The 12,726-nt window shown below is 39.8% G+C and overlaps 3 protein-coding genes across 5 annotated transcripts; all 3 read right to left on the bottom strand.

Moving 5' to 3' along the window:
* Window positions 1-441: 441 nt before the first annotated feature.
* LOC111019729 (Sec23/Sec24 protein transport family protein) lies at window positions 442-5,242 on the bottom strand. Of its 2 annotated transcripts, XM_022296156.2 has the most exons (6): window positions 5,008-5,242; window positions 4,080-4,852; window positions 2,043-3,863; window positions 1,457-1,573; window positions 1,075-1,146; window positions 442-868 (listed from the first exon to the last, which is right to left on the bottom strand). In XM_022296156.2, exons 2-6 carry the CDS (start codon window positions 4,551-4,553, stop codon window positions 731-733), a joined length of 2,622 nt encoding a protein of 873 aa, XP_022151848.1. In that variant the 5' UTR covers window positions 4,554-4,852; window positions 5,008-5,242; the 3' UTR covers window positions 442-730. The 2 variants fall into 2 exon arrangements, with proteins under 2 accessions (XP_022151848.1, XP_087974024.1); XM_088117898.1 differs by lacking the exon at window positions 5,008-5,242 and having other exon boundaries at window positions 4,080-5,001.
* Window positions 5,243-6,405: 1,163 nt separating this feature from the next.
* Window positions 6,406-8,967, bottom strand: LOC111019744 (HXXXD-type acyl-transferase family protein). Its single transcript, XM_022296186.2, has one exon. It carries the CDS (start codon window positions 7,953-7,955, stop codon window positions 6,654-6,656), a length of 1,302 nt encoding a protein of 433 aa, XP_022151878.2. The 5' UTR covers window positions 7,956-8,967; the 3' UTR covers window positions 6,406-6,653.
* A 149-nt stretch (window positions 8,968-9,116) lies between these two features.
* Window positions 9,117-12,684, bottom strand: LOC111019805 (Peptide chain release factor 1). 2 transcript variants are annotated; one of them, XM_022296278.2, is made up of 11 exons: window positions 12,437-12,684; window positions 12,030-12,139; window positions 11,569-11,667; window positions 11,027-11,210; window positions 10,844-10,892; window positions 10,676-10,754; window positions 10,532-10,606; window positions 10,361-10,438; window positions 10,048-10,206; window positions 9,862-9,957; window positions 9,117-9,751 (listed from the first exon to the last, which is right to left on the bottom strand). In XM_022296278.2, exons 1-11 carry the CDS (start codon window positions 12,588-12,590, stop codon window positions 9,557-9,559), a joined length of 1,278 nt encoding a protein of 425 aa, XP_022151970.1. In that variant the 5' UTR covers window positions 12,591-12,684; the 3' UTR covers window positions 9,117-9,556. The 2 variants fall into 2 exon arrangements, with proteins under 2 accessions (XP_022151970.1, XP_022151971.1); XM_022296279.2 differs by having other exon boundaries at window positions 12,030-12,136; window positions 12,437-12,682.
* Between the last annotated feature and the right edge of the window lie 42 nt (window positions 12,685-12,726).

Here is a 12,726-nt window from a genome sequence, read left to right as displayed (position 1 = left end):
AATAGACGGTAGTCAAATTGGCAATTATATTTAAGGCAGACTCTTTTTAATTATTATAATTAAAAAATTTGTGTAACACATTTATAAATTTGCTTTGTTACTTATAGGGCAGCAAAACCATCATTCTAAGTTCTAACTAAGCCGTGTCTCGAAAGTAAAATATTGTCTTTAAAAAAGATAGCTGCTGCTACATATGCAGATCATTTTCAGCCAAAACCTAGCTGCTGCTACATACCCATTTCTGCCTAATAAACAATTATATTGTACAAAATTAAGTCGAGATTGATTATCAAGAGTTAAAAAAAACCCAAAGTATTTAAAAATAAATACAGACTGCATATGTAAAAGCTCGTATTTGAACGTACTAATCGTGAACATTAATGGCAATCCCCCTGCGCATTTCTAAGATTAAAGAACCCGCCTCGCATAAAACCAACAACATGATAGGAAAAGCATGGAATAATTGATCGTACTGCAAAGCTTATTGTAACCGTCCGTTTGGGACATACAACTGCGAAAGAACAATTTCTTCAGTCGGTGTAAACTTTTTCCGTATAAAAAGAGAAAAGAGGAAATACTGGAGTGAGAAACAGCCTATAACCGCATACAGACGGGAGAAATATCTGCAATCCTTATAAAGACCACCCCCCCCCCCCCCCCCCCCCCCAAAAAAAAAAAAAGTGAGAGAGAGAGAGACCAAAAAGAAAAAACAAAAAAACAATCCTACTTTTTAACTTGGTTCTGGTGGAATCAGCTTCAAACTTCGCATCCATTCACAGAAACTGGGATCATCGAAATGAAGAAAACTACTTTTCAGCTTTGTCCGCTGCTCTGTGGACAATGTTCTAAGTTGCGGGAATCTAGCCTCCTGCAGCAATCAATTAATAATCCGTTAGAATCATACCAAACGAACCCCATCAGTTCTCTCTCTCGTAGAAAGATAACCAAACTTCCTCAGTTATTTAATTGCAATGAAGCACAGTCCTATACAATTAAGCGAAGTATGGCATTCTCCCGAGTCTTGACAAGTCAGATCATCATGACCCAAGAATAATGGGCTATCTTCTATTTTACCTGTTCGTAAGGAGGGTCCTTGTGTGCCGGTATTAGCCGAGAAACAAAATACCGAGCCTGAGAGCTCCCCTCCTGCTTCACATTAAACAGGTTTAGTGTTATTGCAGATAAGAGAGAGAGAAACAGTAACTTTTTCATTAAGGGAGACAAAAAGGAATAAAAAAGAGGTCACCAGAAAATAGAACAACAAACGGGTATACAAAAAAAAAACACACAATCAATTTGGCATAAATAAGAAAAGGGGAGTATTTACAGCATCCTTTCATTAAGTCAGAGAAATTGAAAATTTAAAACCACGTTGAGGAGAAACTTTATTATTATTATTATTTTTTTTTTATAACCTCGTTGAGGAGAAACATATAGCTTCTATAACGAGACAAACCTTGAACGCAAGAATCCTGGGAGCTGGAAACCTGGATTCAGTAAGCTCTTCCGCCAGTGTTCTGCAAGCTGCTAAAGCAGCTGCACTTTTTCCTTCTTCAGCTGCAAGCTCAGCACCCTACGTACACCAATAAAAGGAATAAGAATAATACGTCCAATTATAAAATAAGGGAAACGGATTAGAAAATTAATATTAGAATGACAGAAAGGCCAGAAAGGCCATGGCCAAAGGAGAACAGAAATAATTGAGCAAGTTTAGAAAGCAGCGGAGGAGAAGACGTTCTAGTTTTTGTAATTGGAAATTTGTCAGAAAAGACAAGTTATAATATGAGTTTAATGAATACGAAACTTGCCATTTTTGTTTTCAACTGTTTTTTTGTTCATTAAAACTGTACTCAAATCATTTTCACTGAACAGATTTTCTAAGTAAAGAAAAAAAAAATTCACAAAGCACTTGATTTTCAAGACAAAAATGCTAATGGTACCATTTTCAGCTAGAAATTAAAGATGATACAACAATGTTTGAGGGCACAAACTAAACAGAAGCATGTCTAAGCTTCCAAAAGGTAGTATAATAAGTAACATACCAACCAAATGAAGACATCTGTTCCGTGGTCAAGAACAACAGCAGCATCTGACTGCATAGCTAGGTCATATGCTGGAAGCTCTTCAAAAGTACCCCCTTCCCGGTGCATTAGACAGCGAGGTGCTACCATACGGAGGGAAAGATCAAAGGATGCGTTCAAAAACAAGTTTCTTAACACAGACCTTTCATCTTCATGACCAACAATGCTTCCAAGAAGAGGGCCTCTTCTCAAATGGAACAGAAGCTCCGGCATTGAAGACAGTTCCTTTGGAAACCGATAAATCTTTGACTTTGGTGCCAGGGTCCCAAATTTCAAAGCAATATCTTTCACTCTTTCGTCTATTGTAGCCTGCATATCAATTGCATCAGACTGGCTTTTAGCTAGCAAGGCAGTCCTCTTGGCAATAAGGACTCCAGCTATTTCATCTTGAACACTTTCCAAATATTCTGATACGCTTTCAACAGTAGGCAATCTGATAGTAATTACTCTTGATATGTCAGCTTGATAAACATTTGAATATTGTACAACAAACTGGAAAAATACAAAATCACTCTTTATGTCCCTCTTAGTCTCCATCGAGAGGGAGAAGCTCTGAGCTTCTTCTACACTAAGCATTTGAATGTAGAGAGAGCTGTCATTTTTGAAGGTTTCATGCGTGTCTACATGCGCCTCTTCACCTGGACCAACAACTTGGGTGATTAAAATGTCATCAGAACAGCGTACTTCTAATAAACCATGAGAACCTGCAGCCCTAGCAGATGCCCTCTGCAAGTTCACACCAAAGGCTTCCCCAAAGTCATCATGTAGAACCAAAACACCACCAGAAGCTTTTGCAAGAGGCTGCAAAATAGGAACTCTTACAGGGCATGTTCCAGCACATAGAATGTCAACCACAGTATTTTGTCGATGAGCCTCACGACCAAGATGCTCCATCCAAGTTAAAGCAGACTTCTCCATGTGTAGGTAATTTGGGTGACTGACAGAATGTGGAACTGACCCAGGGCCGCACGTGTTAGGCCCACCAGCACACACAATAATTCTACTATTACCTCCCGATCTTCTAACTACTCCTCGAGACACTTCTGCTGAAGGTCCTTGGATTATGGCAAGAGCAACTTCAACTGCAGTACCAAGGCACCTATCTCTTGAGGCTTCTGGAACACTTGATTTATAAGGCCTCAGTGATGAAAATATTGTGTGTGCTACAGGAAGTGAGGCGTGCATTGGTGATAAATATATTCCTGTTCCGTAAATTAATGCTTTCAAAGAGTCTGGAGTTGGTGATTTATCACCGGGAAGCACATCAGCAGAGGCAACAGATTCTTCCGAAAAATCATATACTGATACAGTCCGGCCATACAGTATAATTCCAATTCTTGTAGTGGGGGAAACTGAATCAATAAAAGCATGCAAGGAGCTCTGGAGATGCTGCAGATGAGGCTCGTCTAAAGACTCATCAATAACCAAAACAACGGGTGCAGACGTTCTTGAATCAGAAGCTGGAATAAACCCTGGTCTCCGATTCCCAGTTCTGACATAATCAACCATAGATGATGACAATTCTGGGAAATGACAAAGGTCTTCTTTGCTTGGTGCTACGTATTCACCCTCACTTCCATTCAGCTTCCGACAAATTACACACTGCCACTGACCCGAACCAATTAAGATATTGCAATACAGATTTGAATAAGCTCCACAGCTTGGGCAACGATGGGGCTCGCGCTGTATTATCTGAGGACCTGATGAAATTTCCCTCCCAGGTGAAACCAGTGCTCCAAAACCCAAACTGGGAACATTAGCTTGTTTCTTCAGCTTCAGCACCTATATCAATCGAGGTCAAGAAAGGAGTAGATTGCAAAAAAATTAATGTTAAATTAATTTTAGAAAAACATAAGGTCGTGGCATGGCATGTGTTTAAAAATGTATACGAGGAGCCATTGAATCTGCTAATGCTAACAGTCCGAATGAAAGTGAACAGGTAAACCAGATTTTTAACATTCATTATTACAGGGCGGGGAAAAACAAAAAAAGTAATACCTTCTGCGAAGAGAATAGAACATATGGTGATTCCTCAAGAGGCATTGATTCCTCTGAAACATCAGATATCTGGTGTTGCAACCCGGCTGATGCATTCAAAAAATGTGGAGGTGTAGAAGCTGGTAAGGACGAACCAGAAGAGAAGACAATCGGCTGAGGAGAAGCCGGTGAAGTACGAAAGGGGACAGCAGCAGGCCTAATAGGTGAAGTAAAAACAGGAGGTCCGGGGGGAGTACTCAAGTGAGGAATTGGACTGCCGGTTTTAATTCCATTCGCCGGTGAGGATGCGATTGGCGTTCTGATGGAAGGTGATGGCATCTGATCCTGTTGGAATTTTGGAGGAAATCTGGAGGGTCCTATCGAGGTTAAGGGCGAAGGCATTGGATTTTTCTCAGAGCTAGGAGTTGGGGTGTCGGGTTGCGGGGCCGGGAGAGTGACGGAGAAGCCGGAGGAAGACTGCGGTGTGTAGGCCATTTGGGAGGAGAAAACTTAGAAAACAAACCGAAATATAGAATCCAAAATCGAGAAGTTAGATAACGATCGGAGGATAATGATGATGTACTTGCGGTAAACACAAACTAGTCTAGATAGGAAAAACTCCTAAGACGAGCCCCAAAAGAAAACTCCAGGAGAGGGTGGAAATCGATTAAAAATAAACCAGCCCAGGGAATCCAGAAGCATTGCCAGGATTCGCAAAAACGATGTCCAGACAGGCAAAATAGATTAAGCAATTAACACGAATGAAGGGGAAATCTGGTCAAATTCGTTTAAACCTGCAAAATTGAAGTTTCCTCGAAACTAATTCATCGTCGACAAAATAGAAAATGTGAAGAACAGAAAAACAAAGGCCATAAAACACAGAAGGAGAGATAACAAAGAGATCTAGGGTTTGAGAGAAATTAAATTGAATTGGAATGAGTGTACGTACCAGAAAGGAAAAGAAAGCTGGGATTGGGAATATGGTAAATGGGTAACAATCTCGAATCTAATACGCATTCATCGTAAACAGACGCAGTCTGACTTAGCAGAGACTGGCAAGGGAACGGAAGCGCCGTTGAAGTTGGATTTTCTTGCTGAGCCGCGACGTCCGTCAAACACCAATCTGACCGTCGTCTGCGGTGAAAACCCAACTCCCGTGTTTGTATTTGAGGCTATTTTGGTGAATTTTCATTCTCTTTTTTCTTTTGCAAAGTGAATTTTCCTTATTTCTAATTGATTCCTTATATTTAATTACAAATAAATTTTACTCAAATTTTTATAGATAAACCACATCACAATAGAAGAGGAGCTCTGCTATGGAGGCAAAATTTTCTTCTTTTTATGCTGTTCTTTGCAATAATTTAAGTTTTCTTCGTCGTTTTATTATTGAACTAAATTATCCCTACCGTCTGTCAAAATAAATTTAAAAACAAAAACAAGAAGGAAAAAAAATATTTTTTAAATATAACACTATTTTTAAATATAGCATAAATCTAATTATTATTTGTTTATCTTATTTTGTATTATATTTAAGTTTAACCTTTATTTGAATTATACCATTTTTCGTAAAATTTCAAATTTGGAGAAATTTGAGTCTTTTACTCTTTGTTATTACACGTTTGATGTGGTCAAAAAGTAAATTTGAAAATGGTTTAGTGTTAAAATATTTTATAATTATTAATAATAAATGATCAACTTTGTTTAGGCTATCTTGGATGAGATTTATTTATTCTATCAATCACATTATATATATATTTTTTAAGAGGACAAATATCACCGATATGTTGGTCATAAGAGAATTGTTGCTTTAAAATTAAATATTTACGATAATAAATATTATTAATAATGCAATTCCTTCAAAATATAAATAATAAATGCATATATTATATAATTTAATTACAACTTATTATACATGTAAATCTAATGTATAGATATACTTAATAACATAAAGTTGTTTATTAGCCATGAGTACATTATTTTATTTTAATTATGAATTTTAAATTTTAAAATAAATAATTTTTTTCAAGAAAAATTTAAAAAATGATGAAAGAAAATACATGGAAAAAAAATGAATGACAAAAATGTAAAAATTATATGTCCTAAGGAATCTTGAAAACTCGTGTTTCAAAAGAGCATCAAAAACTCATAAGATGCCTCCCAAGAGATGCTCGGGTATCCATCTCAAGATTCTCGGATATCTTACATTCCTGTAAAATAAACGTCCATCCAACAAGAATCTCAGATTCCCACGCAACAAACTACTATTGTTGATTTACTAATTTGTTAGAAATAACACAATACTTAGGGCTGACAATCTCTTGTCCACCGTCATTAATTTTTTTACAAAGAGAGAAATGTTTTTTTATATATAAAGAATAGGAACATATCTGCCTAAGGCAAGCAGACTACCCAAATATTATTTTACACAAAATGCAAAGGTTTCGACAGATGAACAATAAAATTTTTTCAAATTAGCATTTTGTTGGATACATGAATTGTCTTCTCCGGCGTGGGAACAACTGAAACTTATTAGTGGAATAAAATGAGGTTGGATTTTAGGGGGAGTGTTCCAAATTAGAGTTGAGAGTTGAGAGTTCAGAGGAGTAGTTGGGAGATTTGGTGGAGAAAGGATGGGCGATGAGGCTCCTGTACGCACCACGTCATGAGACGAATACCCTTTGCTGGTAAGGGAAGAGAAGCCACTATACCGGCGGGTATGACGGCGGAGCCTTGGATGGGAACCACGTGCACCGGTGGCCCCCATCCGTAATCCACGTTATTGAACCCAAGCCTTCCCCACTCCGATATGAAGAGCGTGGAGTAGTTGAGCGGCGGAGCGAAGGGATCATCCGCATCCCCATGCTCCCCCTTGATGTACGTTCTGAACTCACTTCCCACCTTACTCTTGGCTTCCTGTATCAGTTTCACCACCTCATTTATGGAGGCTTCCCCAATTCCCCTGCTCCACCCGCTGATTGTCACTGGGAAGAAGCAGTTTCCATAGAAACCCTTCGGCAGCGGAGGGTCCACCAATTCCCGACAATTTGCAAAGAAAACTAGCTTAATTTTTTCGCCACTCCCATCCCCCTGGTCTTGATGGTATTGGTAATCGTAAATGGCCCGTGTCCTACACCTCCAAAAACTAGCAGCCACAATTTCAAAGGCGGAGCAAGTATTTCCTGTTGATTCTTGAAACTGTTTCTTGAGTCGATTGATGTGCTGTATGGGAATGTCGATGTTGGAGTGCAGGAGGCTGTACTCCGGCAACGGGGCCGGGGGAGGAACCTGCTTTGGCAATGGGGCATTTGGATTTGGATGAAAGAAATCCCTGTGCCACGCAGGTGTGACGCTGAGAGGGTCAAGGCCTTTGCCTCTAGCGAGCTCGCCCACAGCATTCAAGAACTGGGCGGCTCCAAGGCCGTCACAGATGCTATGACAGAAAATCAGACCCATCACGAAGCCTCCACAAGCAAACTGCGTTATCTGCATCTGCACCAGCGGTTCTGGTTCTGGCTCGGGAAGAAGATGATGAAAAGGGATGGAAGCAACATCATCGAAGTAATTGAGGGTGCGGAGGGTGGAGGTGGAAGATGCCTCGACAAACACAATGCCTTGGGAGGAGCAATCGAGTTGAAGTTGAAGTCCAAGTTGAGATTTAAGTCGTCCGGCGAGAGGGTAGTAGGGGACCAAAGCCCTGGACAAAGCTTCTCTAATGATGGCGGCGGGAGCGAGGTTAGGAGGGGCATCTCCCAGTCTGAACACATGGAGAGTGCGCGCGTTGCATCTCAGCACAGGCAAGCTGTCGATGGGGGACAGATGGAGAGTGATCGAAGGGGTTTCCTCACAAGGCCTAACCAGGGTGCACCCCAACCTCGTTACGCTCAAATTACACTCCATATACAAGGTCACAGAGTTTAATTATTTGCTTTGCTATTGCTACACACACACACATATATATAGTAGCAAATGTTAGTGACTTCCAGGGGAGGGTGGCCTTTAACTTTAAGCCACCCGCATTCGTGCCTTTCAAGTACTCCTAACTAAACTCACTTTGGAGGGAGAGGTCGCTATTTTCGTACACAACAAAATATGTATATTTAATTTAACTATGCGTTAGGTTAGGCGTCTATGGTAATCACAGCTTTACATTTTAAAACTCAATTTAATCACAACAAAATATGTATATTTAATTTAACTATGCGTTAGGTTAGGCGTCTATGGTAATCACAGCTTTACATTTTAAAACTCAATTTAATCACAACAAAATGTGGATTGAAGCAAGCCGCATTTCCATTTTTACGTGCTTCTTCGTGGTTGACTAACTGTGCCAAAAGCATCTCAGAAAAATTTTCCCAACACGTGTTTTTGGTCATAAGAAAGCGCACTATAAATATCTCGAATGCTTTATTTAAATGTTTCTGGAGTTTTTCAAAACTATTTGCAGCATGTAATATCATGATATGATAAATTAAAAACGGTATTTTTAATTAGTTAAAGACTTTTTTTCCACTAATGTATTGTAGAAGTTATCAAACACACAATCAGTAGGATAATGAGTAATAATATTTTGTTAAATTATATTTTCTTTAATAGAAATATGATGAATAAGAGGTTAAAAAAAGGGAATGAAGGGATGTGGGATTGCTGAGATGGGGGTAGAATGAGGGAGAGGAAGTTTGAAATGGGTTTGGGCTTGGGAATTGGGATGGTGTTGGGTGAAGTGTAAAGGAAGGAAATTGGCGTTTGGGTCAGAACTCCAATGCAACCAATGCTCCATACTTGTTGATCATTATTTAAGTTGTCAAGGGCGTTGGCAAAATGGGAGAAAGAATTGGTAGTACTGGCAGAGGCAAAACCCAAGTACATGCAGTACAATAATAAGAACCAGTACAGAGTTGGCACTTGAATGGGAAATCAAACGAGGTGAGATTGGATCGGATTGGATAGATAGTACAAGTACATCCATGTACTGCACCACAAATGTTGACTTGGCAGGTGCTGTTATTTAAGCCTGACAAGAGACTCACTCATGGGATCCTTCAAAACAAACACAGGACATGAAGGTAAGTAGTTGGTTTGGGTAAAACTTACAAGGCAGCTGGGAACAGGCAGCGCATGGATGGAGTCCCCAACAAACCCTGTTGTGCCTCTACTCATGCACTGCCTCTTCCCTGGCTGCCCTGCCAATTGCCATGCCCCCATCCTCTTTTTCTTTCTTTCTTTCTTTTTATTTGTATGCTTTCTTTAACTTCCATCAAGATCAAGGTTCCGCCTTTTTCAGTATCAGGAGTTTGTCTACTAGCTGTATGAACGAAAATCCTATACTATCCGGAATTGCATATTAAACTCACCTACATGGACTGCTGCCTCAACACTTGGTACAAGTATGAAGAAATTTAATCCCCCCACCACGCCACCTATATCTGTTGTTTGTATTTGTATAACATTATTTTACCTGAATCAGATGCAAATTGGGCACCATCCTATTTGATGCACCGTTACGAAGTAGAAGTGAAGGATGCTATTGCGTCCATTTCCTGCTGCAACAACAGAGCGTCCACGAACATATCCAGATTCTGTCCTTGCATCACCTCCTCGATTGCATGCTCTGTGATCCCTACCCGATGGTCAGTTACCCGCCCTTGCGGGAAGTTGTATGTGCGAATGCGTTCCGATCTGTCCCCACTCCCAATCTGCTTATCATCAACCATACTTACTTCACTTCACTATTTTGTATATTATTCCAACACAGCAGTAACTACATGCATACAACCAACATCATACATCCATCAATTATTTGTACCTGTTCCGATCGCAGCTTCGACCGACTGCTCTGAATTCTGCACCTTTCCTTTTCATATAGCTTTGCGCATATTACTTTAAGCGCCTTTGCCTTGTTCTGTTGGAGCCAAACAAGACCACAAACAAGTTGTTAAACAATAATACCCCATCAAAATCATACAAGCAATGGAAATGCTACATTTCATACCATATGTTGGGATCGCTCGTCTTGTATGGACACACTCAGTCCAGTTGGAATGTGAGTCACCCTAACAGCACTATTTGTGGTATTTGCATGCTGACCTCCTGAACCCCCTGATCTGAACGTATCGATTCTCAGGTCCTCGTTCTTCAACTCCACATCTACCTGCACATCCCCCCCAGCCATATCAGATTCACAACCATAATCCTTTTCCTTCTACTTAAGAAATGACTTTTTCAAAATCATTTTCCAGGTATTTCGCTGCAACAGCAAACTGGAAGAAAGTGGCTTAAAAGCGTCAAGCCAGAAGGGTTATAACCTCGTCGGCTTGAGGGAGAATGGCTACAGAAACAGCACTGGTGTGAACACGCCCAGACTTCTCTGTCACAGGAACTCGCTGCCCAAGGAAGATACTAGTTTCAATTACCATTCCTGCCTCTGATAAACAACGTTAGATAAGAAGGCTAAATGATATGCATGTAGAAAAAACCTGTACTCGGTGAATTCCACTCTCAAATTTAAGTTTTCCATAAGCCCCAGCTCCTGATATTGCAGCAACAGCCTCCTGCAGTGTAGGACCGATAAACATAAAAGACATTACTTCAAAGGTAGTTCAAATTTGCCATAAAATCACCTTATATCCTTTCAGTTCCGATTCTGTTATGTCTACCACCTCAAACTTCCAACCTTTCCTCTGTGTGTATCTCTCATACCTATTTCAACCCAAACAAAATGACCTTTAAGAACTAGAACTAGTGAATTGATGATAACCAGAAATGCCAAACATTGTATAGTCGCTCACATTTTAAATATATCCATGGCAAACAAAGAGGCTTCTTCTCCACCAGTTCCTGTAAAACTTTATATTAGCTACAGCGTAAACAGAAAAGGAGACAGAAAACATACCTCTTCACAACATGAAAACTACTCCCATAAATTTAGTAATGTCCACAGTCCTTGTTCATTAATATGCATCGTTGCCTACCTGCTCTCACCTCCAAGATGCAATCCCTCTCATCAGCATCATCCTTGGGGAGTAATGACTTGAGCAACAAGTTCTGTACTCGTTTCTCTTCTTCAACTGCCTGATCCAATTCCTCAGTTGCCATATCAAGCATGTCTTTATCCTCTGGGCACTCCGTCATCAACGTTCTCAAACCATTAATTTCCTGCAAGCGAGAAACACAGTCATAAAGAACTTCTGATTTCCTTCTGTAAATATTACGACACCACACACATTTCATTAATTGGGGAAGCGGATGCCTCCAAGCCAGTCCCGACTTCCCACTTACAAGAAATTCAGATAGGCGTCCACAATCTCAATGTGAGACACAAAACACACATACAAGTTTCACTTAAAACATTTTGGAATTTGGACAACAACCAAGCCGGTAGATGAGTGTGAAAGAACTACATGGAAAGAGATCATCCTGCACTAAAGGCAACAACAATAGTCTTCATCTTTTCAGAAGTTTGTGTTGTAAAGAAAGACAACACTCATTGTATTCCAGAATAAACTTATTTTACCTTCTGTCTGGACCTCAACTCATTTATGAGATCCATCGTATCTCTGAGTTTTCTAAGCTCCTTGTTGGCCTTTGCGTACTCAACTGGTGGGGCTTCTGGCTATCTTCAATTAATACCATGAGCAAAGCAAATTAAATCACCATTTGAGGTCTGAATTAAAAGAGAAAGAGGTACAGAAAAAATACCAGGAGAAATGGAGGAGGCGAAGATAAAATCTAGGATTTATGAAGTTCCATTTTGATTCATTAATCAAGTTTTACCACAATTAATTTTTTGTACTACTTATAATACGTCAACTTAAAACTGAATTGTGCCAGATCAACTGATTAAGGCATAGAGAGTTACGAAATCCCACCCCATGTGCACATGTTGAATTCCAAAAAAGAAAAAAAGAAAAAGAATGAATCTCGAAGCTATATGAAGAGCATACACAAAATAAAGAAAGTGAGAATATGTGGTACCCGGTTGATTATATTTAGAAGAAAAGTGCTCCTGAGCTCAATGGCCTTCAACCTATGTTCCATTATGTTGATAAGCTCCATTGATAGCTGCTGCGGTTGTATTTCACCTGCTTTAGAGAAGGTTTGAAGAAAGTGTTCGCATCTTGAGATTTATAGGAGGGTGAGCATCCAACAATACAAACAAAGATTTCGATCAAATGGTAATCACTAATAATTATATCGTACTCAGTTGGTTATATATTTCAGAAGCAGAACCCAAAGGAAAAATAATAATAATAATAATCCACAACATCCGAATATAAAAAGGGCGAAGAGGTCTAATTCAATAAAGGCGTTAGTAAGCTGTGATTAACTTGATCGCAAGGAAGAGAACGTAGAAATGAATAAAAGGGAAAGAAAATAAGAACCTTTAGAATAAAAACGAAAAGTTGGGGTTGAAAGGGGTTGGAACGGTGGTGGAAGAAAGGGGTTGGGAGTGTTTTGTACAGGATTGGTGCGCCAATGTGGAGCAAGTGTACGGATTTGTTCAACAAGCCGCAGAGTCCCTCGATTAATTCTCATAGCGCTCCGGCTCCTGTTTCAGTGACGCCAAGTAACAGTGGGACAGAAAGAAGTGCGGGAGATCGAAGATGACGGCCTCCGGCTGTGTGTGTATGTGGGAGTGAGAGAAATGGAAGTGGGCTCCAAGCTGGAAGCC

This window comes from Momordica charantia (assembly GCF_013281855.1).
Source record: "Momordica charantia cultivar OHB3-1 chromosome 9 unlocalized genomic scaffold, Mcharantia_2.0 BLBB01000009.1, whole genome shotgun sequence".
Lineage (NCBI taxonomy): Eukaryota > Viridiplantae > Streptophyta > Magnoliopsida > Cucurbitales > Cucurbitaceae > Momordica > Momordica charantia.
This window is presented reverse-complemented; position numbering and strand designations above follow the sequence as displayed.